Here is a 26,802-nt window from a genome sequence, read left to right on the forward strand (position 1 = left end):
CAGAAATTGCAGAGCCATAAAAAATACGAAATACATAAGTAAATTGTGGAAAAGAGAGAATAATTCTACTTACAGCTCACAACTTGCCAAACTAAATAATACATTGTTTGGGGATAAAAACATAAGGTTAAATTACACATCAATAAAAAATATGTGGTGAAATTATAACGAAGAGTAAGGGAATGATAAATGTAATATTTAGGGCAGTGTTCACCTCTGAGAGAAGTGAAAGGGACTTACTAGGCAGGGACAGCCGTGCTGGAGTCTTAGAAGGCAAAAGTGATGTTCTTTTTCTCACACTAGTACCTGGATGCTCAGGGTTATACATGTCTTCAATCCTTATTGTATTATAAATACCCTTTTTAGCTATTAAATATTTAATAATAAAATTTTTTTAAAAAATATTTTATTTATTTGACAGAAATCACAAGCAGGCAGAGAGAGAGGGGGAAGCAGGCTCCCTGCTGAGCAGAGAGCCCGATTTGGGGCTCGATCCCAGGACCCTGAGATCATGGCCTGAGCCGAAGGCGGAAGCTTTAACCCACTGAGCCACCCAGGTGCCCCAATAAGAACAAATTTTTTTAAGTGTCAACTACCTTGGTGGTCAGACACAGAGGGTAATGCCACCATCCCAAGGCATTTGACAATATTGCCTGTCTTGGAAGAGCCAGGTGGGTAGATGAAGTTGGCCTATTCAGAGCAGAGATGAGAGCAGGAATCTGGGGGCTGCTGCTCCCCTCTCTCAGGCTGGGCCGGAGCGAAGAGGAGATGGGAAGGTGGTGCTGTCTTAGATGGCCAGGGCTTTATTACATTTGCAAAACTGGTCTGCAGATGCCGCAGAAGATAGAAAGATCCATCCAGAATCCCCCACCCCGCTGCTGAGTGCTCTGGCAGCCACGTGCCCACCAGATAACATCTTTAATATCCAGAGGGAAATGAATTCCCCTGCTTGGTCTGCCCATCTGGCCTCGCCTCGTGCCACAATCCATTTATCTGGCAGATCTTCCTCCCCTGCAGGAAGAGAAGAAATTGTTCTTCCACAAGTCAGTTTTTCATCATGAAGACATTGTCTGGGTGGTGGGGCCTAGGTACTGGTTATTTCTTCTTCCCTTCCTCCCTCCACATTCAGCTTCTGTGGGTCGCTTCTGCACTGGAGTTCAGGGACTATGGAGATGAATTGAGCATGAACCCCAACCTGGAAGAGTGAACACACTGGTGGGGTAGCCAGACTAGAAAGCAGATATTCATGTAACCAAGTGTAGTGGAGGTAACCAAGCCTCGGAAACAAAGAAAAATTAAAAGATTAAGCCCACCAAGGTTGTAGTCTGGAAAGGTTCCCCAAAAGAAATGACTTTTTATTCTCTCCAAAAATTAATATTGTCTTACTACTGAAGATACACATGCTTATCTCAGAAAAATGAGAAAAAATTAGGGGACAAGTATATTAAAAGCACTCTTTTCTTACCACCAAGACAATTATAATTCATGTTTTTCAGAAGATACCAGTTGAACTGAATCATTAGAAATGAACAGGAGAGGTATTGGTAAATTTCTATTCCTTAAACTGTGGGGTAGGAACCTTGTTGCCTTTAAATTATTCCTTACAATGCATAATACGTTAAATGTACTCTCTTATTTGTAAAATATCTCACAATGAAAAGGTAAATAGGGGCGCCTGGGTGGCTCAGTGGGTTAAGCCTCTGCCTTTGGCTCAGATCATGATCTCAGGATCCTGGGATCCAGCCCTGCATTGTGCTCTCTGCTCAGCAGGGAGCCTGAGCCTGCTTCTCTCTCTCTCTCTCTCTCTCTCTCCCTGCCTGCCTCTCTGCCTGCTTGTGATCTCTCTTTCTGTCAAATAAACAAATAAAATCTTTAAAAGGTAAATAAATATAATATATAGACAAGGATTTAAGGAGGACTCATTTAGATAATTCACCTGTCACTAAACGAAATTTTAACTTGCGAGAAATGTTGGTGGTAAAACTGGAATTGTAGTCCTGTATTTTCAGGTTTTAAAATTATAAGAAGTTGCATAAAATCTCAAAAGTTTAAAGTGGAATTATAAAAATCAATGGGCCATGGTGGTATTAACCTTAAAAAGAAAACTGCCAGGGGCGCCTGGGTGGCTCAATCATTAAGCATCTGCCTTGGGCTCAGGTCATGACCCCAGGATCCTGAGACCCATCCCTGCATCAGGCTTCCTGTTGCATGGGAAGCCTGCTTCTCCCTCTCCCACTCCCTCTGCTTGTGTTCCCTCTCTCACTTCGTCTCTCTCTGTCAAATAAATAAATAAAATCTTTATTTTTTAAAAAGATTTTATGGGGCGCCTGGGTGGCTCAGTGGATTAAAGCCTCTGCCTTCGGCTCAGGTCATGATCTCGGGGTCCTGGGATCGAGACCCGCGTCGGGCTCTCTCTTGGTGGGGAGCCTGCTTCCCCCTACCCCCACCTTGCCGCCTCTCTGCCTACTTGTGATCTGTCTCTGTGAAAGAAATAAAGAAAATCTTAGAAAAAGAAAAAAAAAAGAATTTATTTATTTATTTGACAGACAGAGATCACATGTAAGCAGAGGCAGGAAGAAAGGGGGCGGGGGAAGCAGGGCTCGCAGGACCCTGGGATCATGACCTGAGCCCAAGCAGAAGGTTTAACCCACTGAGCCCCCCAGGCGCCCCATAAATAAAATCTTAAAAAAACAAAAAAACAAAAAAACAACTGCCAATTGTTTTACCAACAAAAAACATAGGTTTATTTAGGGATAGCAGAGGTTTGTAATCCAGGACAAGAAAGCTACAGCAAAACCAGAGGCAAGTTCAACAAACAAAGAAGAGAAGTGTTATTTTACGGAAAAGAAGGAGGAAGTTGGGAGGAGTTGTTTTGAAGATCAATCCACTGGAGAGTAGCAAGAGTTAAAGGTGACGATGGTTTTTCATAGGCTGAGTTGCAGGGGGCCGATTTATTTCAGGGGATGCAATGTACATCTTTTTCTGTGGGAGCCTGTAATTTATGATTCTCTTCAGTTGAGATTCTTCTGTTAGGGGTCTGTAATTGATAATTCTTCTGTAACTGACATTGAGTAGTATGGTTGTCCCTTGGTTTCCCTTTATTAATTTTCACAACGGGCACAGAAATCCTGAAGAATATTGATTTTTTAAAGAACGAAATGGTATCTAAACCAATTTAAGCCATTAGAGACGAACTCAAGTTTTAGCCTCACCCAAGTGCTTAAAAAATATTATTGGAGGAATGAATTTCATTTACATTCTGGAAATGAAAAAGCAGTTTATAATTCTGTTCTTGATCGAGGTATTGCAGATCATATAAGGTTTAAGATTTTTTTTAGTGCTGGGATTTGTCTATGTTAGGTGAAAACTGGCCCTGGTGACCCTGGGACCTCTTGAAGGTAACCAGCCATTTATCTGGTCTAATTTGAACTGCTAAGGGTGCTACTGTCTTGTGCTCAGTAAATGGTTCTAGTAAAACTGAAGCAAATCAAGTCGAAATCAAATAGTGTCAAGGAAAGATGGGGAGGGGGTGATGTTGTCCAGAAGGACAACGGGTTATTATTCTAGGCAGAAGCGACAGCAGACGCAAAGGGAGAAAAGACGTTCGGGAACAGCAGGAAACCTGGTGGGACTGAAGGGAAATGGAACCTCATCTGGCCAGCAGAGGTACTACTGAAGCATCAGACCCAGAAGTCTCCCAGCGCTCCTCCTCCCTCCCTCCCTTCTCGCTCCCGGTTCCCCTCTCCCGCTCCCTGCTGGCGCCGCCCCCTGGGCAAAGCGTGGGCGGACACCGAGCCTCGAGCGCCTTCCCAACAGCGCGCGGGTCTGCTGGCGCGGCTTGATGATGTCACGCTCATTGACAGCGTGAGCAGCGGCCGTGAAGGCTGCTAGCTTGGTTGTGAGCGGTCGGTAAGGCTCTGAGCTGGTCTGCTGCCGGGCCAGGTCGCCTTCCGAGGGCGCTGGCGGGGGGGGGGGGGGGTGGCCTGGAGTTTGCAGCCGGGGCGGGGGGTTCGTTGTCTGCAGTGTCGTGGGGTTGGGGGCGGGGGTCGGAGGCCAAGAAACCTCTGACTCTGAGATCAGGGCTGCGGGTGTGCTGGAGGGGCGCCTGCGCCCAGGCTGGATGAGAGGCACGTAGTCGGGCACAGGGGTCTGGCGGAAACCTTAGGATCCGGATTGGGGTGAGGATAGTCTGGGAGGACCACGCTCACGAGTTTCTCTCCCCTTGTCCCCGCCCGCCCGCTCCGGTGGTTCACGTGGGCTGCAGGTGCAGCATGTCTAGGCTGGGGGTCTTGGGCGGCGCCCAAGCCGGGTTGGGACTGTTGCTGGGCACCGCCGCGGGCCTTGGATTCCTGTGTGCGCTTTACAGCCAGCGGTGGAAGCGGACCCGGCGCCATGGCCACAGTCAAAGCCTACCTAACTCCCTGGGCTACACGCAGACCTCAGAGCCAGGACGCCAGGGTACGTCCTAGCCGGTCCCCTGAGGCCACAGTCGTGGCTGATGGATGGGCCTAGGGTCCGGGCTGCCTTTAGTAGAGCCGGTGGGACGGGACAACGGAGGGGGTGCCTGAGAGTTTCACTTTTCTGTAAAGTTAACTGAAAAGGAAAGCAGTCTTCTTTTTCTGTACATTTTCTTGTAATCCCGGAAAAGTCTATTGTGAAAAGGCTGTTTAGCCTTTACTCTTAGTTCAGGCCGCAATAGTGCTACATATGTTGTAAAGGCACTTGCTTAGTGTTGGGTAAAAGATTTAGTTAGTAGAGAAAAAAGAGTCCAAAATAAGGCAAAAGGGAAAACTAATCTTAGGGGAATTAAGTCTTGAGGCTTATGTATTAAATTATGTATTAGACTTTGAAGGGAATGTGGAGACTATCCAAGTTTGTTTCTTGTTTGTTTTTTAATCCTTAGTTGAAAATTGAGATTCAAAAAGATTATGTAACTTCACTCAGGGTGTCCTAGAGCAGTTAAGTGGTAGGATTGAGCCTAGTCACCTGGTCCAGAACTTGCACAGCTTAGACGTGGGAGTGCATGTTCTGCAATTGAGGCTGAATGTTGCTGGAAGCCAGCCACAGCTGAAATGGGTAATACTTTTGTTTTGAAAACTTTGACCTTAAGTTGTTTGAGCAAAGCATCTAAGGCTGGTTCAAACCGCTCTCCTCAGGTGTGTGTAATGGAGAGGCGTGGAGATCATGTCACCCTATGTTAATTGGGAATGAGTGTTCTCTGATTACCAAACGCCAGATGGATTGGAAAAGTTAGTTTTAGAAGAATCTTCAAAGAGTTATCCGTGCTGGTTGCAGCTGTTTGTCAGCATTTTATAACATGTTGGTAACCTAGTATTAAAAGAGTGCTTGTCTGTCTTTTCCTTGTGGCTTATTTGTAATTTCTTAGCAGTAGGTGTTTGGAGAAAGGGGCGATGTTCCCAGAGATCTTTCTTTCTTCTTAAAAGGTTTTTTTTTTTTTTTTTTTAAAGTTTTATTTAAGTAATTTCTTCACCCAACATGGGGCTCGAACTTAATGCTCCCAAGATCAGGAATCTCATTCTCTACCAGCTGATTCAGCCGGGTGCCCCCCAGAGCTCGCTCTTGCTGTACATTCCTGAATAATATCGGGTGTGTGCTGTAATCCAGCCTAGACTCTCACTAGACGTCCTTGAACACATTGATGTTTGCCTGCACTGTGGGTCCTGCCTTCCTGGTTTCTTTACTATTTTTACATTTTCCAGTCCAATGGCCTTGGGGAGCTGCTCTTTTATTAGCATTTATTGTTGGAATTTACCCAGAGCTCCAATGAGGGCTCAGGAATGGTGTTTTTCCCATGGGGTGTGGGTGGGCTTTTCTCTTAGTAACTGTCCCTTTCTCTTTGCTCCTCTCTGATGATACTACATGAAGTCCTTGAGAGGATCAGAGTTTCTTTTGCTCTTCTCTGTGGAGTGAAAGCCCAGAATTTGAGTTCCATTTTAGTTCTGCAGTGTGGCTGGTATTGGCTGCCTTGTATTTGGGAACTAGCTAGACAGGTAAAGGATTTTGTTTTCCTTTTGCAGCGCAGGTGTCCTGCCTTCTAGGTACTGTGGTTTTTTTTGTTTTTTTTTTTTGTTTTTTTTAAGATTTTATTTGACAGAGATCACAAGTGGGCGGAGAGGCAGGCAGAGACAGAGGGGGAAGCAGGCTCCCTGCTAAGCAGAAAGCCTGATGTGGGGCTCGATCCCAGGACCCGGAGATCATGGCCTGAACTGAAGACAGAGGCTTAACCCACTGAGCCACCCAGGCGACCAGTACTGTGTTCTTGCCAGCATTTTACATTAGGGTGCGGTACTGCTAAAGACTGCGGCGTGAAAGCTTCTGCGGACAGAGGGGGCTCTTATGTAGAGACTGGGATCTTGATTTTTTTTTTCTTTGAATAATTACTTGAAGACTTGTTAACAAGACTTAGCTGTGAACATTTACTGTCTGAGTCACAAGGGTTTTGGTAAACTGAGCTCCAGTGAGAAGCAGGTGTTCTTAAATTCCAGGTCAAAGATCTCTTCCTCACCCTGTCCCCTGAGCGTCACTGTGTGCTGTCCTTCCTTCAGTGAGGCCTTTGCGGGCAGGCCCCAGGGAGGCTGGAGATGCTGCGGAGCTGGTCAGCCTTCCGCGGGAAGGGCAGGAGGAGGTGCTGGAGCGCCTGGACTTCGTGCTGACGGGGCTGGCGGCCCTGCGGCGTGAGGTAGAGGAGCTGCGGAGCAGCCTGCAGGGCCTGGCCGGCCAGATCGTTGGGGAGGTCCGGTGAGTGATGCAGCCTTCCATCCCACTGCCCTCGGACCCTCAGCTGCTCTCAGCCCCTGCAGCTTGCTCAGCTGAGCTGTGTCCTGGCCTTTGCTGCCGTCTCAGAAGCAGAGACAGTTGTGTAGCTCCTTACATAACTAGCAGGGAAGCTGTATGCTTCGTACTTTGCCTTCTTCTGTAAGTTCCATGGTGCTTTGGGGCTCCCCTCCTTTTGGTCTGTTGTAGCCGCTGACATCCTTTATGCTGACTTAGCTGGGCTGCCCGTGCAGGCTGGGCCCGGGGAGCTGTCCTTGTTCTTCTGAGGGTAGAAACCCAGGATTTTCTCTGTGTTTGGCTCTTTACTGAGCAGCATTAGTGAGAGGTTCCTTCGTGGAGGGAAGCGACGGGCTGGCTGGGACCTAATGGCACCCTCTCTAAAGGGACCCGCCTTTCAGATCCCACATGGAAGAGAGCCAGAGAGTGGCTCGGCGGCGAAGGTTCCCGTTTGCCCGGGAGAGGAGTGACTCTACTGGGTCCAGCTCTGTCTACTTCACAGCCACCTCGGGAGCCACATTCACAGATGCTGAGAGTGAAGGCGGGTGAGTCCTTTCTCCTGGAGGCAGTTATGACTTCGGCCAGGGGACCTTTTGTAAAAGTGCTTTTTATCTCTGGAAAATTCACACTGAGCTGCTGTCAGTAATCTTGGGCACAAGGTAAGGATATAAATGAATAAAATAAGGAATAGGTAAAACAAGAAAAACCATCCGCCTTATGTCACTTAGGCAAATGAGATATTAACAGTGCTTTTTGCTTACATCTGTCATTTTCCTTGGAATTGGTTTTTTTTTTTTTTTTAAAGATTTTTTATTTATTTATTTGACAGAAATCACAAGTAGATGGAGAGGCAGGAAAAGAGAGAGAGAGAGAGAGGGAAGCAGGCTCCCTGCTGAGCAGAGAGCCCGATGCGGGACTCGATCCCAGGACCCCGAGATCATGACCTGAGCCGAAGGCAGCGGCTCAACCCACTGAGCCACCCAGGTGCCCCTTTGGAATTGGTTTTTTACGTAGCCATAATTTTTATTTTCATGTTTCCTGTAATATTAGTTGAGCATTTGGCTGTGTTATCACAAGAACTTTATAACTGTTTTTTCATGACTTTATTTCCTTCACTCAGTGGCTGAGCCAGGTTTCCAGAGCCCTCTAACCTCTAACTGTGCTCCCCTCTCCTGGAAGCTCCTCTCTTCCCACATGGGAGGCTTGCTCGTGCTTGCTTGCCATCCTCACAGGTGGGAGCTGACTGTCTTGAATATGTAGTAGCCCAGCAGCTCTGCTTGTAGGGCTTACTGTGCGCCAGGACATCAGGCAGGAGTCTGGTAGACAGCCTCTAAACATGCTCAGGCCAAGGGCTTTTTGATTTTAAGTCACTAGTGCCATTTTGAAACTTTGGTCTCAAGGATGGAGTCTGAATGAATTATCTTTGTTGTGGAGCTGGACACTGTCATTGGCAGCTTCTGCCCTTGTCTGCTGCTAGCTCCTCTGTGAGGTCTGGAGGCTGACCTTTTCCTCCCCAAGGAAAAGATTGGGACAGAAGCACTGGTTCAGCTGTAAACATGCATACAGCCATTCAGGGTGATCTTTGCAGCAATGTCCTTCTTTTTTTTTTTTTTTTTTTAAGATTTTATTTATTTATTTGACACAGAGAGAGAAAGCAAGAGAAGGAACACAAGCAGGGGGAGTGGAGAGGGAGAAGCAGGCCTTCTGCTGAGCAGGGAGCCTGATGTGGGGCTTGATCCCAGGAACCTGGGATTATGACCTGAGCTGAAGGCAGACGCTTTTTTTTTTTTTTTTTTTTAAAGATTTTATTTATTTATTTGGCAGAGGGAGCACAAGTAGGCAGAGAGGCAGCCGGGGCGCGGGGGAGGGGGGTATGGTGGCGGAAAGCAGACTTCCTGCTGAGCAGAGAGCCCAGTGTGGGGCTCAATCCCAGGACTCTGAAACCATGCCTGATCCGAAGGCAGAAGCTTAACCCACTGAGCCACCCTGGCGCCACTCCACTCCCCCCAAGGCAGATGCTTAATGATTGAGTCACCCAGGTATCCTAGCAATGTTCTTTAGCTGAAACACTTTATGATGGTAACTACTGTTTATTTTTCCTCTGGCAGACACCATGCCAAGCACTTTAGAGCCATTTCCTCACCTAATCCTTCCAGGGATCCTAGGAAGTTGGTGCTGCTCTTCTTCCTTTTCTGACAGAGACTTGAGGCTCAGCGAGGCTCAATGCCTTGCCCAGAGTTACACAGCTATTAAGTGCAGGCTCAGCGGCGCTCATCCGCAGAGGTTGGGGGGGTCTGTGATCTATGGCATGGCTTGGTTGTGGGGGCACGGAAAGGCCTTTACGGGAAGAACTAGCCCATGGAGCCCATGGAGCCCTTGGGAGTTCTTCCCATGGACTGAGGGCTGCCACAGCTCATGGCCCAGGGAAGACCTACCCATGGCAGTATGATCTGTACATCTTAAGAAATTTCAGCCTCATTCTGTTTGGGACAATATACTGTCCTGCCTCTCTCTCCTTATTTGGTTTCCTAGGAAAATGGAGAATAACAGTTCACTCTTTTTCCATATTCCTGCTATTGGGCATCTGTCCTGGGTTTGATTATTGGTTGCCCAGGCACCTCTTGCAACAAGCCGTCTCCGTAAGAGCTCTAGTCCTTCCTTTGTGACTACTGTTGTCAGAGTTCTCTGATCCCTGTTACCTACATTGTCAAGGGCAAAATGGATTTGTATTTGGCATATCTGGAATATCTGGACTGAAAAGAAGGACAAAGTAATTGGTAGTGGACCCTGAGACTTAAGGAGCATTTGTATGCAACCCATTCAAGCAGGTCACTTGGGTGGGAAACTTAGCATTTGTAAGAGGGTAGAACAGGAGAGGTCACAGCTCTGCCCAAAGTGATACAGAACTCAGGGCCTTCAGTGATGATTTCAAGAAGTGGCACAAGGGGCACCTGGGTGGCTCAGTTGTTTGAGCGACTGAGTCTTGATTTTGGCTCAGGTCATGATCTCAGAGCAGTGGGATTGAGTCTGGGGTAGGGCTCCGTGCTCAGCGGGGAGTCTGCTCAGATTGTCTTCCTCTCCCTTTGCTTGCCTGTGCACATGTGCTCACTTGCTCTTTCTCCCTCTCCAGTAAATAAATCTTAAGAAAGAAAGTTGTGCAAAGTTTGGGCAACAGTGAGAGCCAGAGGATTTAACCCGGGAAGCTTATGGGAGCTTCACTGCTTGAGGTGCTCACTGGGGCTGTGAAGGCCCTAAGGGGAAGGACTGGCTTATCAGCCACCTGATGGGATGAGAGGAAAGGTGGCTTTCTTAATTACTAGCAGACTTAGCCCATGACCGATCTGGAGGCATGTAGTAGCTGCTGGTGTGGTATGAAGTGCAAGACTCCGGTTTAGCTGGTGCTCTCTGGGGCAGTGCCCATGGTGGATAATTCTTTTTGTCATGGTCACTGCCATATAGGTCAAGGGGGAATTTGGGGAGGAGATGAAACTGGAATGGCTTTGAACTTGTGGGAGCGCTTCTTTGAGGGATGAAAAGCTAAGAACATTGAATAGCCTACTCCACCGAAAGCTGTATTCCCTTTTCTTCTGCATAAAATAGCAACTTTGAGCTCCTAGGGGACTGACTGAATATGGCAGAGGCAGAGTCACTGTGTGGGTCCACAGGCTTGTTCCCTGAATATTGTACCAAACGTAACGTAACTTCTCTCCTGGTCAAAACCCAGCTTGCCCTCAAACACCAGCTCCTCCAGCAAGCCTTCCCAGGCATCCCAGCCAGAAAGATTGCCTGCAACCTCACTGCCACTCCTTCTTGGGCATTTATTACCTCGTTTAGGTTGGTCTTATCTTCCCTACCACTGAGGGTCTCCCATGCCTGGTTGTCTTTGAATGCTTTAGATCAGCCCCTCTAATGGGGCTTAGGAGGAGTCAAAAGAAGGAAACTTAATTATCGGAAGGGGATATGTGAGTAACTGAGTCCTTGATCACTGACTCGTGGGCTCTCCTCAAGGGGTAGAGTTGGGCGTCTCTGGCCTCCTTGCTCCGAAGGAGCCATGGGTTCTCTACCATATGTGGGAACAATGTGTCCCACCCAAGGATACAGCTCCGAAGAGCCTTTTTAAGGGACCATCCTTGCTCTGGTGTGTTTCTCCATGGGCTGGATTGGTGGTCTGACATGTGGAAGAGCATGATGTGAACATAGGGTCGCAGCCCATGTTGCTGTGGAAGGCCTGGAAGCTCACGGGACTGATGTCTGTGCTGAGGCACCAGGTGTCTGGCCGCCCACTGCATGGCAGCCAGCGGGGTGCAGGTTAGCAAGGCAGAGCTCCCTGAAGTGGGGCTGAGGTGCCAAAAAGGCCTCCTCACTGTTCAGCCTCACTGGGGCTTCCCTGCCTCACTGGCTCCACCAGCTCTTACTCTGTGGGCAGTGGGGTCTTCCTGATCACTCCCATTCCTCAGCCACATGAGCTCCCTGGAGAGAGACTGCTGATTGCTATGCACTAGAAGTGATCAGAGCAAGGGTCCCTCCCCAGGAGACTCCTGATTTGAACTCCTCATTGGAGGGAGTTCAGGCAATGGTGTCTCCCTTTCTTTCTAACAATACGGTACAAAACTCTGTCTCCTTACCCCATATTAACCCATTTATCCATCATGCCTTTGGCCTGGCTGGGCTGAGTAGAGGTGCTGGTAGACTCTGATTTGATTTTCTTATTTGGGCAGGTTATTGTTCCAGGCTTCAGAATTGGTTGGGAGTCTGTCTAGGCTGCTTCTGTGTGGTCTTGTTCATCACTACTCAGGTTGGTTGTAAAACCTCTGCCACTTTTCCTGTGCCTCTAATTTCTAATGTTTCTAGTGCCCGTTGCTAGAGGGGAAGGAACTTGGGTAACATCTTAAAAAGTAAGGTGTAGCTAAGGTCAATACCCTACAGGTTTTTGGAGCCATTTTTTAGATGAGTCTGGAAGCTCCTCTGTGAAGCAGGGGCACAGACAGGGAACTTGGTCTGTTTGCTTACTTGGTACCTTCTGGGTGGAGCCCATCTCCTTGTGTGTGGCTTTCTGGCCTACCACTTGGACCTGCCTTGCCCTGTGTTTGTAGGTGCCTTTCTTATCTCTTCTTCAGGTCTGTTTTGTGCCAGCTCAGTATCCTGTCCCTGTCATCATTCTAGGATGGAGGAAGGCATATCCCTAAGGGACCCTAAGATCTTCCCTGTGCTTCAGAACCTTCTGGCTCTAAAAGAAGCTGCTTTTCCTTCACTCAAGTCTGGAGGCTTCTCTGGTGTCTGCTTCTGGACCCTGGAAGTCTGACATTGTCCTTTGCTCAGTTTTTGTCTGATTCAGTTGGCAGTTAGGGAGAACACCCGGATGAGCCGCCAGTGAAGGCTACGATCCAACAGAAACGCGGCCTCCCCTTCAGTGAGTGCATCAAGGTAGGGGGTTCCAGGGACGCGCCTGCCTGGCTTGTGGCGGCCCCAGAGAAATCTTTGCAGGCACTTCTGTTTCCATCTTCCTCCTCTCCTGATTCCAGCTGCAACGTGGCCTTTCCCCACCGCAGCAGGTTCCTAAGGTTTCCAGGGGCTACTCGTATTGTGGTTTAGGTTTGGTTGCTAACTTAGGACAGAGTTGTTCGGAGAATTGAGAAAGAAGATGTAGATATTTGGGCTGCCTGTGGCCTTGGAGGCTGGCACCCACCCATGTTGTTTCTGGCGGTGCTTTTGGCTGATAAGGCAAAAATGACCGACACACACTTAGCCTGGTGAGCCGCCCGGCTCAGGATATCAGCTCCACTTACATAATGGTTTTTATCTTAAAAACCGTTTCTTTCTTTTTTACTTAAAAGAATATATGCTCAGTAAAACAATTATATGTAATGTTAAAAAGTAGAAAAACTTCCTTTAATTCTTCTATCATGAGATCTATTAGCAACATTTTGGTAAATTCCTTTCTAGGCTTCTTTCTAGCCTTCTGTTTTTTCTGATTATCTGGCCAACTTGATAGCTTGCAGGGCGGGAGGGATCATCTTGTATTGACCCCTGACTGCCCCAGTGCCCCCAGCTGGTCACTTTCCCTCCGGGATCATTTTGCCAGTCTGTGGTTCCCATAGGAAGCTTTCTCTGCCCCTATGTGGTAGAAATGGTTTTTACTTGGTGCTCTGGACAGCAGGAGTCCCTTTGTGGGTGGGAGACAGCCCTAGAGCTCTGAGGCTAAATAACTCCGTTGGAGTTCCTGTGTGGCTCAGTGGGTTAAGCCTTTGCCTTCGGCTCAGGTCATGATCTCAGGGTCCTGGGATCAATCCCCGCATCAGGCTCTCTGCTCAGTGGGGAGCCCGCTCCCCCCCCCCACCCCGCCTGCCTGTCAAATAAATAAAATCTTTTTTTTTTTTTTTAAAGATTTTATTTATTTATTTGAAAGACGGAGATCACAAGTAGGCAGAGAGGCAGGCAGAGAGAGAGAGAGAGGGAAGCAGGCTTCCTGCGGAGCAGGGAGCCCGATGCGGGGCTCGATCCCAGGACCCTGAGATCATGACCCGAGCCAAAGGCAGCAGCCCAAACCACTGAGCCACCCAGGCGCCCCAAATAAATAAAATCTTAAAAAAAAATATCTCCCTTGACCTTGTCACTTCTGTTTCTCTGCCCCAGTTATACCACAGCCAATGCTGAGTCTGACTATGAGCGGGACTCTGACAGAGAAAGTGATGATGGGGAAGATGAAGTGAGCTGTGAGACTGTGAAGATCGGGAGAAGGGACTCTCTGGACCTGGAGCTGGAGGTGGCGTCAGGCCCGGTGGCTGGAGCCCTGGATGCTGCAGGCTCCCCGGGCCTGGAGGATGTGCTGCCCCTCCTGCAGCAGGCGGATGAGCTGCACCAGGGCAGCGAGCAGGACAGGCGGGAGGGCTTCCAGCTGCTGCTCAACAACAAGCTGGCGGTAAGGCTCTGATGTCCTGTCTGCCCCACTGGCCTCACAAGCCGTGGGAGGAGGGGAAGGCTGGTGTTGCTCACAAGCCTGCCAGAGGCCGTAGGAAGGGAAAAGAGGGGTGAGCTGGCTGCTTCTGCACGCACCCCCCAGGCTTGCATGTCCTGTGGGCCTGGTTGTACCGCCTGCCCCGAGCCACCTCCCCACAGCCCTCTGCCTCCTGGAGAGCTGTTGCAAAAGAGCTCTACCACTCACAGTGGAGAGAAGTGTGGAAAGAACTGGAATATTTTTTTCATCTTCTATTTCCCTTGTGGCAGAGCCTAAGCTGCTTGCCCTACTTGAAGTTTCCATCACGAGGGACAAGTGTGGAGGTCACTCAACCACAGTTCCCTTCTCTGGTTCACTGCCAAGATTTATGCTCACCCAGGTATAAATGTCCCAGAGTTAGAATGTTTCCTTTTCTTGGGAAATGTGAGAATTCACATTTTTCATTGTGTCAGCCAGACTTATTGTCGCATTTCGTGTTGGAGTTGAGCTTTGCTCCTCACAGTGGGCCCTTACTCGGAGGCTTCTGCAAGCTACTGGGCAGAGATGACGGATCACCGGTTAGCTAACTGCGGGTGGGGGCGTGTAGGGGCGGAGGGCTGTGCCTAAGGCTGGCCTGATGTCTGTGTATAACACACTAGCTTGGAAACTAAAACCTAGGGCTTGAGTAGAAGGCCAGAGGCCCAGTTATCTGCAGCTGAAGAAGAGGGGTCTCATCCCTCCCTCTCTGTTTGGTCTACAGTATGGAAGCCGGCAGGACTTTCTCTGGCGCCTGGCCCGGGCCTATAGTGACATGTGTGAGCTCACTGAAGAGGTGAGCGAGAAGAAGTCATATGCCCTAAATGGTAAGTACTGACAGATTCCTCATGGGAAGGTCACTGATTCTGGGGCTGAGCTGGTCCATCTGTTTGGGGCTCAGGGGAACCACCAAGATAATAGGCTGTCGGGGTAGTGGTGGTTCAGTTATTCACTGGGGACAAACTCGGGTTCCCAGGGACTTCTGCTTCCTTTTTTAGACAGTGGTCACTGCTTCCCTGCACATTATGATTAATACCGGTGCAAATGTTTTTAGGGGTAGCTGTAGCAGACTTGGATAATTGTTCTCACTCCCCACCTGCAGGAGAGGGCAAAGCCTGTTTTCTTAATCTGAAGGTTTTTTTTTTTTTTTTTTTTTGCTGCTGCTTAGGAATCTGGTTTGAGTTATGGAGCCTTTGAGGCAGGTGTTCTCTGAGAGTATCAGCAGACCATGTTTGGTGAGAGCCTATGAGCAGCAGTTTGGAAGAATTCTGCTAGCTTATGAGTCCTTGGGATCTACTTAAAAACTCTGTTGCCAAAGTCTGTGTCTGGGCGGATAGGGTGCATATGAATGATGCCAAGCTTAGGGCTTGTCCCTATCTGTCATGTCACTGAGAATTCTGGGACTTTGAAAAATGACTGGTTGTGTGGGGAAGATGGGTCCTGCCTACCCAAACACAAGTCGGATACTGTCAGTGGGCTTCTAGGTCTTGTGGTTCAGTTAGATACCTAAAGTTAACTTTCCAAAGTGGATATGTCTACCTCCTCACTTAGAAACATCGAATCTTTGCTAATGTAGAATCTGACAATACCTCAAGGTCATTGTTTCAAGCATTTGTAGAATTGTCAATATAGAAAGAACAGGTCAGTAGAGTTGAATGTTTATTGAGGCAGATCATCAGAAAAATCTCCAGGTTTTAACAGAGGTGCTTAATTACTTTTTGCTTCTTTCTTTTCAAAAGTTTCTGTGTTCCCTCCTAAATTTGAGGTAAGGATTCTCATGAGCTTTTGGGCTGGTATTTGGACTCCTTGGTACCAACAAGAATCTTTCCTTTCCTTTTGATTGTTATCTTTTTTTTCCCCCCCCTAAAGATTTTATTTATTTTAGAGAGCATGAGCAGGGTTGTGGGGGGATGGGGAGGAGAGAGAGAAATGTGGAGTCCAGCATGGGACTTGATCTCACCACCCTGAGATCATGAGCCAAAAACCAAGAGTTGGAGCTTAACCCCAGCACCCCCATTGAGCATCAGTTATTAGTACAGTGGCCAGCATGAAACCTAAAGGTGGGTGATGGTTAGAGCAGCCATTGTCAGTGCTCTGGTCTGATCTGCAGAGTTTGGACCCCCCTGTGCAAGTCTGCTCCTGCTGAACCACAGGTGGAGCAGCCTTGGAGGCCCCAGAATTTGGCTTTTTAGGACCATCCTTCATGGTCCTTTCCATTTTGTTCTATCTCTAAAAGTCGGAGCACCAAGAGGCAGCCATTCTGTGGGATATTATGTGGTATCTTCTTACTCCTTTGTCTAGCTTGGCAGGAAAGAATGCTGAGCTCTTACTTTCTAGTAAGATAGCGCTTTGAGGTGGGCAAAGAAAAAATCTGCTGAGAGACAATGTCCCTCACTGATGGGGCCATACACAGTCATTGTTTAAAAAGGGGAGATTAAGGTGCAGGGGGTGGAGAGGGGGTTGGCGGTAGCGTTTCTCATCAGCCAACTTAAAAATGTATTTGTTGGATATACAACATCTTACCATCATTACTATCATTTAAACATGAGGAAACCTTTCACATCAGCCAGCCTATCACCTCAACCCATTACTTTTGCCCCATCTTCTCCACATTCCCTTTGAAGTGCTCTCCATTTTAATCAAAGGAGAAGTCCCATTTGGCAGTATGCTCTTTTCTCCAGTATTGTAGGCATGATGTTCCTCAGCTAGAAGGCGCCAGACTACATGACCGCATAGCAGATCCTTGTCAAGAGCTTTCATGTGTTTAGGCCTTGATTTGTCAGTCTTGGTGCTTAGGAAACTAAATGAATGTCATTTCTGGTCAGACATTTGGCTCTGGTGAGGAGTTTTGGCATAGAGATGTGATTATTTTTAGATCACAGTCTTATGAGAATTTGATCAAAAGGAAAGGCAGACCCTCTCCTCAATAAAATACAGATGCACCTAAATTTTTATACAACTTCAGAGGGATTCATGGACACCCTAAAGCATGCCTATACGCCCCTAGGATAAGGTCTCTTTGGGACAATTTGATTGCCATTGGGTTCTTTCTTTCTTTTTTTTTTTTTTTTTCTTTTTAAAGATTTTGCTTATTTATTTGACAGAAATAACAAGTAGGCAGAGAGGCAGGCAGAGAGAGAGAGGAGGAAGCAGGCTCCCTGCTAAGCAGAGAGCCCAAGGCAGAGCTCAATCCCAGGACCCTGGGATCATGACCTGAGCTGAAGGCAGAGGCTTTAACCCACTGAGCCACCCAGGCGCCCCAACCATTGGGTTCTTTTATATTTAAAATACTTTGAGGGGCACCTGGGTGGCTGTTGTTAAGCATCTGCCTTAGGCTTAGGTCATGATCCCAGAGTCCTGGGTTTAAGCCCCACATCAGGCTCCCTGCTTGGTGGGAAGCCTGCTTCTCCCTCTCCCACTCCCTGGGCTCTGTTCCCTCTCTCACTGTGTCTCTGTCAAAAAAAATAAAATCTTGAGGTGCCTGGGTGGCTCTGTGGGTTGAGCCTCTGCCTTTGGCTTGGGTCATGATCTCAGGGTCCTAGGATTGAGCCCGGTATCAGGCTCTCTGCTCGGCGGGGAGCCTGCTTCCCCCTCTCTCTCTGCCTGCCCCTCTGCCTCCTTGTGATCTCTCTCTCTGTCAAATAAGTAAATAAAATCTTTAAAAAAAATAATATCTTAAAATAAAAAGCTTTGAGGGATGCCTGGGTAGCTCAGTCAGGTGACTGTTGGACTCTTGGTTTTGTCTTTTGTTTTTTTTTTTTAAGATGTCATTTATTTATTTGGCAGAGAGAGATCACAAATAGGCAGAGAGGCAGGCAAAGAGAGAGGAGGAAGCAGGCTCCCTGCTCCCTGCTGAGCAGAGAGCCTGATGTGGGGCTCGATCCCAGGACCCTGGGATCATGACCTGAGCTGAATGCAGAGGCTTTAACCCACTGAGCCACCCAGGCACCCCGGACTCTTGGTTTTGGCTCAAGTCATGACCTCAGGGTTGTAAGTTCGAGCTCCACATGGGGCTCTCTGCTCAGAACGTTGTCTGCTTGAGATTCTCTCTCCCAGCCCCCAATGCTTAAACAAACAACCCCCCCACCCAAACCCCAACAACTTTGAACACATCAGGTGGGTGTTATAAAAAGAAGGTAATTGGGCAGTGGATGACAGAGGTAGGGAAAAGAATGAGGTAAAGCAGAGGTTATCCCTGGGAAGCTATTTGTAGCTTTTCATTCTGCTCAAATTCAATATTCCAAACAAGTCCAGGTTGGGTAGGGATTGGTAAGGACTAGAGCAGTCATTCTTGCCACAGCTCCTCATGTCGAAGTCTGCATGGGAGCCCTTATGAACTCTGAATCACCTTTGTCCCTACAGGAAAAGAAGAAGCGGAGGCTGCCCTGGAGAAGGGGGATGAGAATGCTGAATGTCACCAGTGGTAAGTAACCCCTGCAGAGTCCTGTAACGAGCTAGCATGAGTTACAGTGGAAGAGAGCCATTTCTCTGCCTGAGGAAACAGGAGAGGGAGCTCTGGCCTTTTTTATTATCATACGGCTGGGCCTAATCCAAACCAGGGACCCAGGGGAGTTTTCATTGGAAAGTGCTCTGGGAGTGAGGCAAGGGGGAATTCAAAGATTTGTTGTTGTTGGGGCTTAGAGGGACTTAGAGAAATGCGTACCATTTTAAGAGTCATCCTTGCTACAGAATTTGAGGGTTCTTGGCTCTTCAGGGAGGGTGGCTCCCGTGTCCTGCACAAGCTTTTTCCCCCTGACTGCAGTCCCTGGCTGGTGGTAGACTTTGGCTTCTTTGCTTGGCTTGCATGAGTTAAAATGAATGTGAGCTCAACCCCAGGAAGTTTAGTTGATTACCTTACAAAAACATCAGCCTTGCTTTTGTTGTCTCATGAGAGGCAAAGTTCTGCCAACTTCCATGGGTTAAGGCCAACTCATTCCTGGGGCCTGGTTCCAGCACCTCAGTTTTATTGAAAATTCCCTTCTCACCTCTCCTTTGCTTTCCATATTTCTATCCTAAGATTGTCTCTGCAAGAGCTCTTCTCAGAGGCCAGGTCATTGCCACTTCTCTGGATTTCCTTGGGGCTCCTGGACACCCAAGGATGGAAACTGGCCTACACTTTATTCTTGAGGAGTGGCTTTTTGGAGGAAATCCGGAAACGAGCCTCTGCCGCCCTAGTATTTGTTGAATATATGAAAAAGCACCTTGGGTCTCTAGACATTCATTTAATGTCAGCTGTGCTTCTAGAAACAATGGTGGGGGGATAGAGTAGTGAGGCCTTTGTTTTTGAAGACAGAAGATGGGAAGCTGGGGGTTTTGTTCCCCATGGAAGGAAGGATGTGGACTTTCTTCCTCTGCTTCTCTTGGTTCCCAAATGAATATGAGAATTTCATAGAGTGTCCATCCCATCCCAGTTTGTCCTGGAGTACAGCTTCCCAAGGACATGCCTGTATGCTTTTAAAGCCAATGAGACCTTTTTAGTGTCTGCTCCGGAGATAAGAACCCATGTACTTAGGTCCCTTATATTTTGATGCTGATTATTAGAGATCTGCTTTTTAAGTTTTTATGACCCCTAATGGTTATACTCATTATAGGGGGAAACTTGTGGAGGCTTGGACAGAGACACTGCCTAAATGTTAAGTATGAGAAGTTGACTGGTGGACCCCACTTTTTTGTACCTAGCATACTTTGGAGAATTGTGAGCCTACCACTGTTTGCTAAAGAATGTGAAGTAGGACGGACCACAGATCTGTGAAAAGAGGAATTTTGTACATACAGAGATGCTGTTTTCAGCTTTACTTGAGGGGTTGGGGGCAGTGGATGGGAAGCCCATTCCTTGTCCCCGAGCTTCCTGCGGCTTTTCCCCTTAGGTACGCGGTGCTCTGTGGTCAGCTGGCTGAGCATGAGAGCATCCAGAGGCGCATCCAGAGTGGCTTTAGCTTCAAGGTGAGGAAAGGCTTTTCTTCCTTCCCTGGTGCTGCTCTAGTCCAGATTCCCTGCTCTTCCCTTGCTCCTTGCAAAGCATGTTCCTATAGTCTCTACGACTTGTCTTCCTTTAGCAACTCTGATGTCAATTTATATTTACATTTTTCCCCTCAGGAGCATGTGGACAAAGCCATCGCTCTCCAGCCAGAAAACCCTATGGCTCACTTTCTCCTCGGCAGGTGGTGCTACCAGGTAAGCTGCCTTCTGGGGCACTTGGGTGGCTCAGGTGGTTGAACTCCCTACTCTCGGTTTTGGCTTAGGTTGTGATCTTAGGGTCGTGAGACTGAGCCTCTGTCAGGCTCCAAGCTCAGCAGGGAATCTGCTTGAGAGTCTCTTTCCCTCTGCTGCCTGCCCTCCTCAGTTTTCTCTCTCTCAAAAACAAAACAAACCACGTTTTTTTTTTATTCACACTTGGATCTTTTGGTGGCAGGTCTCTCACCTGAGCTGGCTAGAAAAAAAAACTGCTGCAGCTTTGTTTGAAAGCCCTCTCAGCGCCACTGTGCAGGATGCCCTCCAAAGCTTCCTGAAGGTATTGGGAAAGAAGGGAGGGATTTTTGGTAAATTGTAATTTTAGGCTTGCCTGTTAAAGGAGAAAGTCAGAACCACCTGGACAGCTTATAAAAATAGAGTTCCCCAGGCCAGGACTGGAAAGCTCTATTTAATAAACTTCAGCCTGACTTGAATTTGGAAATTCCCTGAAATGCCTTGTTTCCTTTTCTAGGCTGAAGAACTACAGCCAGGATTTTCTAAAGCAGGGAGGGTATATATTTCCAAGGTAAACTCACCTGCTTTTTTCAACATAGATGAAATCACATGTTGATATATAATGGGAAGTCCTGAAAGTTCAGTCTCCTGGTGGCGTTTCTCCCAGGTTTTCACTGTTGTCTCTTCTCAGTGCTACAGAGAACTAGGAAAAAACTCTGAAGCTAGACAATGGATGAAGTTAGCCCTGGAGCTGCCAGATGTCACCAATGAGGTAATACTTTGAAGAGCTTCCTAATACTGGGTTCCATTATTGAATCATTTGAACTTTTCCAGGGAAGAAAATCTTCCCTTGAGGTTTTATTTTCCCTATAAAAGATAGTTTACACTTTTGCATGTAGTCATCTTTGTATATATCTCACCTTGGGGAGGGGGCAGATTTCATAGGCTGCAGGCTATCCTGGGAAGGTAAAGACTGATAACAGAGCTCAGAAGGGAAGTTATCAGTGGTTTGGGAGTTGGCTTAGATTTTTGAGGCCTAGTCTTTCTTGTCTCCCTAGGATTCGGCTTTCCAGAAGGACTTGGAAGAATTGGAAATAATTTTAAGAGAATAATTGCATTTCAGTGGCCTTCATGACTTGAGGGAGAATGCCCTGCTTAGATCATCAGGAATCTAAGACTGCTTAAGTGATGGTCCTGACTCCTGGGTCTGACTGGTATCCATAACCATTCCCCAGTTTCTTTCCCACTGCCCACTGGTTAATTTATTCTAATCCCTTATTTTATCTGAAATTGGGGAAGTACTTAAGGCCTGGATTTCTATAGTTGTCTTAAGTGAATTCTTGAAAAATCAAGATATATATAGCACTGACGGCTGCCTTCAGCCTACTGCTGAGGTCGGTGAACTTCAAAAAGCTCTAAGAACAAAACACAGAACTTGTACTCACTAATCTTTTCTATTAATATTTAAAACCAAATTATATCGTTCTTATACCCTATCAGGGTAAAAGGAAAGGTCAGGGCAGCCCATGGATATTGCCCTCTTCTTATCTATCATGTGGATTCTAACTGTATTCCTGGGCTGAGGAGCTAGACCACTTCACTTACAGAGTCCTGGCGGCTTTTGGAAGGACACCAGTGCATAAGGCTTATGAAACTGTGAAACAATGATCTTAAAGAGTTGCCTGGAATATATTTTGGTATAAACCTGAAATAAACCAAATTTGACTATATTCTCTTATGTTTGCCATCCGCTCCTTTCTTGCTTGACATTTCCCTGTTTTCTACTACCGAAACTACTGCAGACAAACAGAAAAATAGCACCAAAAAGTTTAAGCTCTTGGGTTAAAGCTATTTTCAATGGAAATTTTAGTTATGTACAACACAGAGAGCTGCTTTTAGCCTAACAAGGCCTATTCCAACTATTTTACTCTTAGGGCCAACAGCACAAAGCGTAATCTCACCTGATAAACTAACTCACCTACAAGAATAATTGAGGTAAGTTTATAGGACTGACATGCTTTTATATAAGAACCAAGCTTCCATTCCAGATTCTGTCACCCTGGCTTACTCTACCATCCCAGGTTTGTTATGTGGTATAGAAATGAAAGAAAAGACTGGAGAGGTACTCCATTCTTTAAACAAAGCTGCATTAACTTGACTGTCTTCCTATCTCCCTAAATACAGTAGGATCAACACAGCAACAGCAGAAATTTTCTGTGCCTTTCCTCCCAGTACTAGCTGCCAGGCCCTCTGAAATTCAAAGAGCTGGTTAAAAGCCATCCTGAGTATAAGTCTGAAAGAGAAGAGAAGGACGATCTCAAATCCCTAAAGTAGAATAATCCGGACAAATATCAGGGCTCTACAACATAAGACTCATAAAGGCCACTGGAAAGTCATGGGATATTCATCTTATAGTAATCTCTATTAGCCTGAAGGATAATTATCAACTGAATATAGGACTTCCCTTTAAAATTTTCAATTTTAAAGCAATAGAAACTGATCACTCAGTGCCCAAAGTTATTTTGAAGGTTCTATCTTGAAATATTCAGCTTATACAAGAACAACTCCTGTAAACAGCACAGATAACTACTTTATTAGAAGCTCCACACTAAATCTACTTAAAGAGCCCCTAAATGCTTAAGATTCCAAAATTATCTTGAGTTACTCTTGGCAATTAAAAACCCAAGCAAGTAGATAGTTGGATGGCTGGTGTTCCGGTAGGCCTGCCCCGTAGCCCTTAACTAAAAAATTCTTACATAAGATAATTCAGGCAAACTAACTTAACAACCTGTTTCTGACTGACAAGAGTTTTATCGGCAGAAAAGAACCACTTTCTTTGCCACACAGGCATTTCAACATTATTCGAACAGTGAGAGAAGAATCCAGTCTTCCCAGCTTATGTCTGCAAGAAAACTAACGATTGTCCAATAGACAACCATTACTCCCAAGTCAACCCCAAGGCACTATGTCAAAAGTATTCCTTTACTGTCCTTGAAATAATTCACAAAGAAATTAATACACTCCAGACGGAATAAACATTTCAGATCAGTTTGTGACTACTGACCTTGTCTCCTGTTTACACCATCAGAAAAGCTGATACAATAGCTGTTTTTCCAGAAGCCCTTTTCTGGCAGTCACAACAGGAAGAGGCCTATGAAGAACCCCAGGGAGCAGTCCTCTCCTTTAGGCTATAGCACTTAAGGTTTGTCACAGGAAAAACCTCAATGTTTCAGTCTTTGGCATCTCCCACTCCATCTGCATTGATGGCAAACATAGCTTCAGCTTCAGGAAGACAGGGAGAGTCGTAGATTTTGCAGATTCTGGTTTCCCCTCTTCCTTTCCTCAGATACAGTCTGATCAAAAAAACCAACCAAGTTACAGTTTAAAAATCTTTGCTCTAAATTTTTTTCAGACCTATATACTTTCCAGGACTTTGGGGAATCTTTCTGTATTCCTTAGGGGCATTTCCAACTTGGAGGAATCCACTCCTACCCTGCTTCCAACTTTAGTGGATTTTTCATAGTGAAACAATTACTTTCTTAATAATGAGGGAGAGGCATATCGTTCATATTCAGTCTTGCGTATTTGTGGGCTTTTAATTCCTTTATAAACTGAAAGCAAACATACGCACTAATTAGAGCAAGACAACGTTTAACAATGACTCCTGTGGTAGCATTGACTGGATTTAAATGGAAATTCAGATCTTCATGTCTACCTCAGTTAATATGACATTCTAAGACAAAGTCACCTATCTGTTCACTTTACCTGGTTGTTGAAGCATGAGCAATGATATTTCCTCCAATAGGTTTTTTAGGATCTGCAGCAAACATGGCTGCTCCATCCACTTGGGCTACCACCTGGTTGGTGATTACCACTGCCACACCAAACTGATGGAGAAAGGATAAATGTCATTTTTTGTGGTCATTCAAAGGACTTTACTGCTGCCACCCCTTCCCCCACAAAGTAATGAATGATTAATACACCTCTTCCTATCTGTGAAACCAGGCCCTGATGTTCTGGCCTCCCAGTGAGGCCCCTGAAAATTAGACATTCTCTGTCCCGATACACCTTACCTCATCAGCAAGTCGCAGAAGCATTCGCAGAAACCTGGCCAAGTGCATCTGCCTGGCTGAAAGCTCCCCTCGACCTGAATAGTCCGTTCTGTACAGGGCAGTGGCACTGTCTACAATGAGCAGCGCATACCTACAGGGAATAAGGACTCTATGAAGCTTATTTCGAGTCTGTGTCAGATTATGCTTCCTTCCTCACTACTTTAAACTTTCATATTCAGTTATACTCGTATATAAATGTTTTATTATTTATTTAAAAAAGATTTTTATTTATGTGACAGATCACAAGTAGGCAGAGAGGCAGGCAGAGAGAGGGGGGAAGCAGGCTCCCTGCTGAGCAGAGAACCCAATTTGGGGCTTGACCCCAAGAAACTGGCAGAGGCTTTAACCCCCTGAGCCACCCAGGCACCCCTATAAATGTTTTATTAAAACAATTTTTACAGGGATGCCTGGGTGGCTCAGTTGGTTAAGTGACTGCCTTCGGCTCAGGTCATGATCCTGGAGTCTTGGGATCGAGTCCCGCATCGGGCTCCCTGCTCAGCAGGGAGTCTTTTTCTCCCTCTGACCCTCCCACTTCTCATGCTGTCTCTCTCAAATAAATAAATCTTTAAAAAATATATCTATTTAAAAAAAAAAAAAAGAAACGATTTTTACAACATTCTTGTCTGAGGCACTACATGACAAGTTCCCAATAAGTTCAAATGAATTATGGCTTCACTTCTTAACAGTGATTTGACCTGAACCACAATGCAACAGTGTCAAACTAGAACTAAAACTTAAATCTCCCCATTTCTAATTCAAGTTACTATCAATTTGGCCAAAAAGCCTATATAAGATTCAAGGTAATGGGTCTGGGCCATACTCTGTGTCTTCTACTGAGCACATACCTAGATTCTACCATCATGGCCGATGCTTGATAAAGGAGCTGGGTCTGGTGGTCTGTGTTGAACCCTCGAGCATATGCTACATTATCCAGGACATCACTGCCAGAGAGGCCATATCTAGAAGAAAACAGAGAACGGTTTTAGACTGCAAAGAAAACTTAGATTGGAAATTAATAGTAAAGAGATTGCTTGATTAGGTAAGAAGTGTTAAGGTTAAAGAATATTAATTCCCTTTCTATTAGAAATCCAGGCAAACTAGAGAGAGATGACCGGAGTCACTCCTTTGGGGTAGATCAATAGGACTTCAGGATAAATCAAATTTAGTCTCTCAGGACTCCTGAGCCAAAACGAATTTCCAAATCATGTTCCAAGTACTCTCCTGGAAAAACCAATGCAACATGACAGAACTGGAACTGAAACAAAAATAACAAAGATCAATTAAATTCATATAAATTGATGTTATAGAGGAATAAAACCTTTTTCTTCTTTTTTTATAAGAGAGGGAGAGAGTAGGGGTGGGGGGCAGAGGGAGAGAATCTACAGCAAGCCCTGTAGCCAGCACAGAGCCAGATGTGGCAGTCTCACGACCCTGAGATTATGACATGGCTGAAATCAAGAGTCAGATGCTTCACCACATGAACCACCCAGGCACCCCTAGGAATAAAAGCTTCTAAACAACCACTCAATGGGCACCTGGGTGGCTCAGTGGGTTAAGCTTTGCATTCAGCTCGGGTCATGATCTCAGGGTCCATGATCCCAGGCACCCTTCACAATCCAATTTTAAAACATTTCCATCATCCCCAAAAGATCTTTCAACTTAGATCCCATTCTAACCAAGTACATTTTCCAACATTATAAAATATATTTTTCATATCAGCCACAGTCTTTGTGCTTTTCTTAGCCACTTCACCTGCTGTTTTGGCCACCATCAACACAAGCAGAAGTTTAGCTTTGGCATTAAGTGGATTGATGATCATGAATTATTAAGTCTGGGCATAAAGATAAAGAGAATAAGGATAGAAGTTTACCTTGGAATCTTGACCAAACATAGATTGCGGATAAGGAGAAAAAAACTTCGATATTTAAATCATTGCTGTAAGAAAGAGATTCAAGGGGCCTAAGTGCTGTAGCACACAAGTCTAGATTTGTTCCAGAAACACTGATACCATCTGTCAGGAAAGGAGATTATCTTTAGCTATCAGAATATGGATGGTTGGGGCACCTGGGTGGCTCAGTGGGTCCTGGGATCAAGCCCCGCATCGGGCACTCTGCTCAGCAGGGAGCCTGCTTCCCTCCTCTGTCTCACTGCCTGCCTCTCTGCCTATTTGTGCTGTCAAATAAATAAACCTTAAAAAAAAAAAAAAAAAGAATGTGGATGGTTTACCAGGAAAAAAAAAAAATACTTATCCTGGCCTTTATGTCAGCAGCATTCACAAAAAACACTATAGATCTCTTTGGTTACATTCCTGAAGGAGCACATGGAATTTTCAATTCCCACAATGTGGAAAAAGCTGGCTAGAAATAAACATCATCTCTCATATGTTTCCAGAACTTCCTTAAAGAATAACATGGAACACCTGTAAAAAAAATTCCCAGGCCTGAGACTTAATAAATCATAATTTTCGGGGAAGAAAAAGGTTTTATTCCTTTATAACAATTTATATGAATTAATCATTAACACATAATGAATTCTGTGTTAATCTGTGTAGTTAACAAATAACTTCAGGTGATTCTTAACATGTAAGTTTGAAAAAGAGCTATACTGCCTCAAGATGGGCTCTGGCATTCTTTCATAGTATTTAAAAGAAGTTTCAAAAGAGATGGTGACACTGGGCTCCTGGGTGGCTCAGCTGGTTGAACATCTGGCTCTAGATTTCAGCTCAGGTCATGATCTCATGGG

At 46.1% G+C, this 26,802-nt stretch overlaps 2 protein-coding genes across 5 annotated transcripts in view; one reads left to right on the forward strand and one right to left on the reverse strand.

Moving 5' to 3' along the window:
• Positions 1–3,800: 3,800 nt before the first annotated feature.
• Positions 3,801–21,678, forward strand: RMDN3 (regulator of microtubule dynamics 3). 4 transcript variants are annotated; one of them, XM_082735574.1, is made up of 14 exons: positions 3,801–3,909; positions 4,265–4,458; positions 6,567–6,759; positions 7,194–7,337; positions 13,426–13,711; positions 14,487–14,589; positions 18,125–18,185; positions 19,354–19,394; positions 19,629–19,705; positions 19,859–19,936; positions 20,175–20,273; positions 20,466–20,519; positions 20,640–20,720; positions 21,007–21,678. In XM_082735574.1, exons 2-14 carry the CDS (start codon positions 4,272–4,274, stop codon positions 21,058–21,060), a joined length of 1,458 nt encoding a protein of 485 aa, XP_082591700.1. In that variant the 5' UTR covers positions 3,801–3,909; positions 4,265–4,271; the 3' UTR covers positions 21,061–21,678. The 4 variants fall into 4 exon arrangements, with proteins under 4 accessions (XP_082591700.1, XP_082591701.1, XP_082591703.1 ...); XM_082735575.1 differs by lacking the exon at positions 19,354–19,394 and having other exon boundaries at positions 19,630–19,705; XM_082735576.1 differs by lacking the exon at positions 19,354–19,394 and having other exon boundaries at positions 3,871–3,942; positions 19,630–19,705.
• Positions 21,679–22,518: 840 nt separating this feature from the next.
• The window catches only part of RAD51 (RAD51 recombinase), a 32,808-nt gene continuing 28,524 nt past the window's right edge, over positions 22,519–26,802 (reverse strand). The window contains exons 7-10 of the mRNA XM_082735584.1: positions 24,906–25,019; positions 24,022–24,151; positions 23,714–23,835; positions 22,519–23,301 (exon numbers count right to left, since the gene is read on the reverse strand). Coding sequence (XP_082591710.1) covers positions 23,178–23,301; positions 23,714–23,835; positions 24,022–24,151; positions 24,906–25,019 — 490 coding nt within the window. The 3' untranslated portion in view covers positions 22,519–23,177. The remainder of the gene's footprint in view (positions 23,302–23,713; positions 23,836–24,021; positions 24,152–24,905; positions 25,020–26,802) is intronic.

Source organism: Mustela nivalis (assembly GCF_964662115.1).
Source record: "Mustela nivalis genome assembly, chromosome: 6".
Classification (NCBI taxonomy): Eukaryota; Metazoa; Chordata; class Mammalia; order Carnivora; family Mustelidae; genus Mustela; species Mustela nivalis.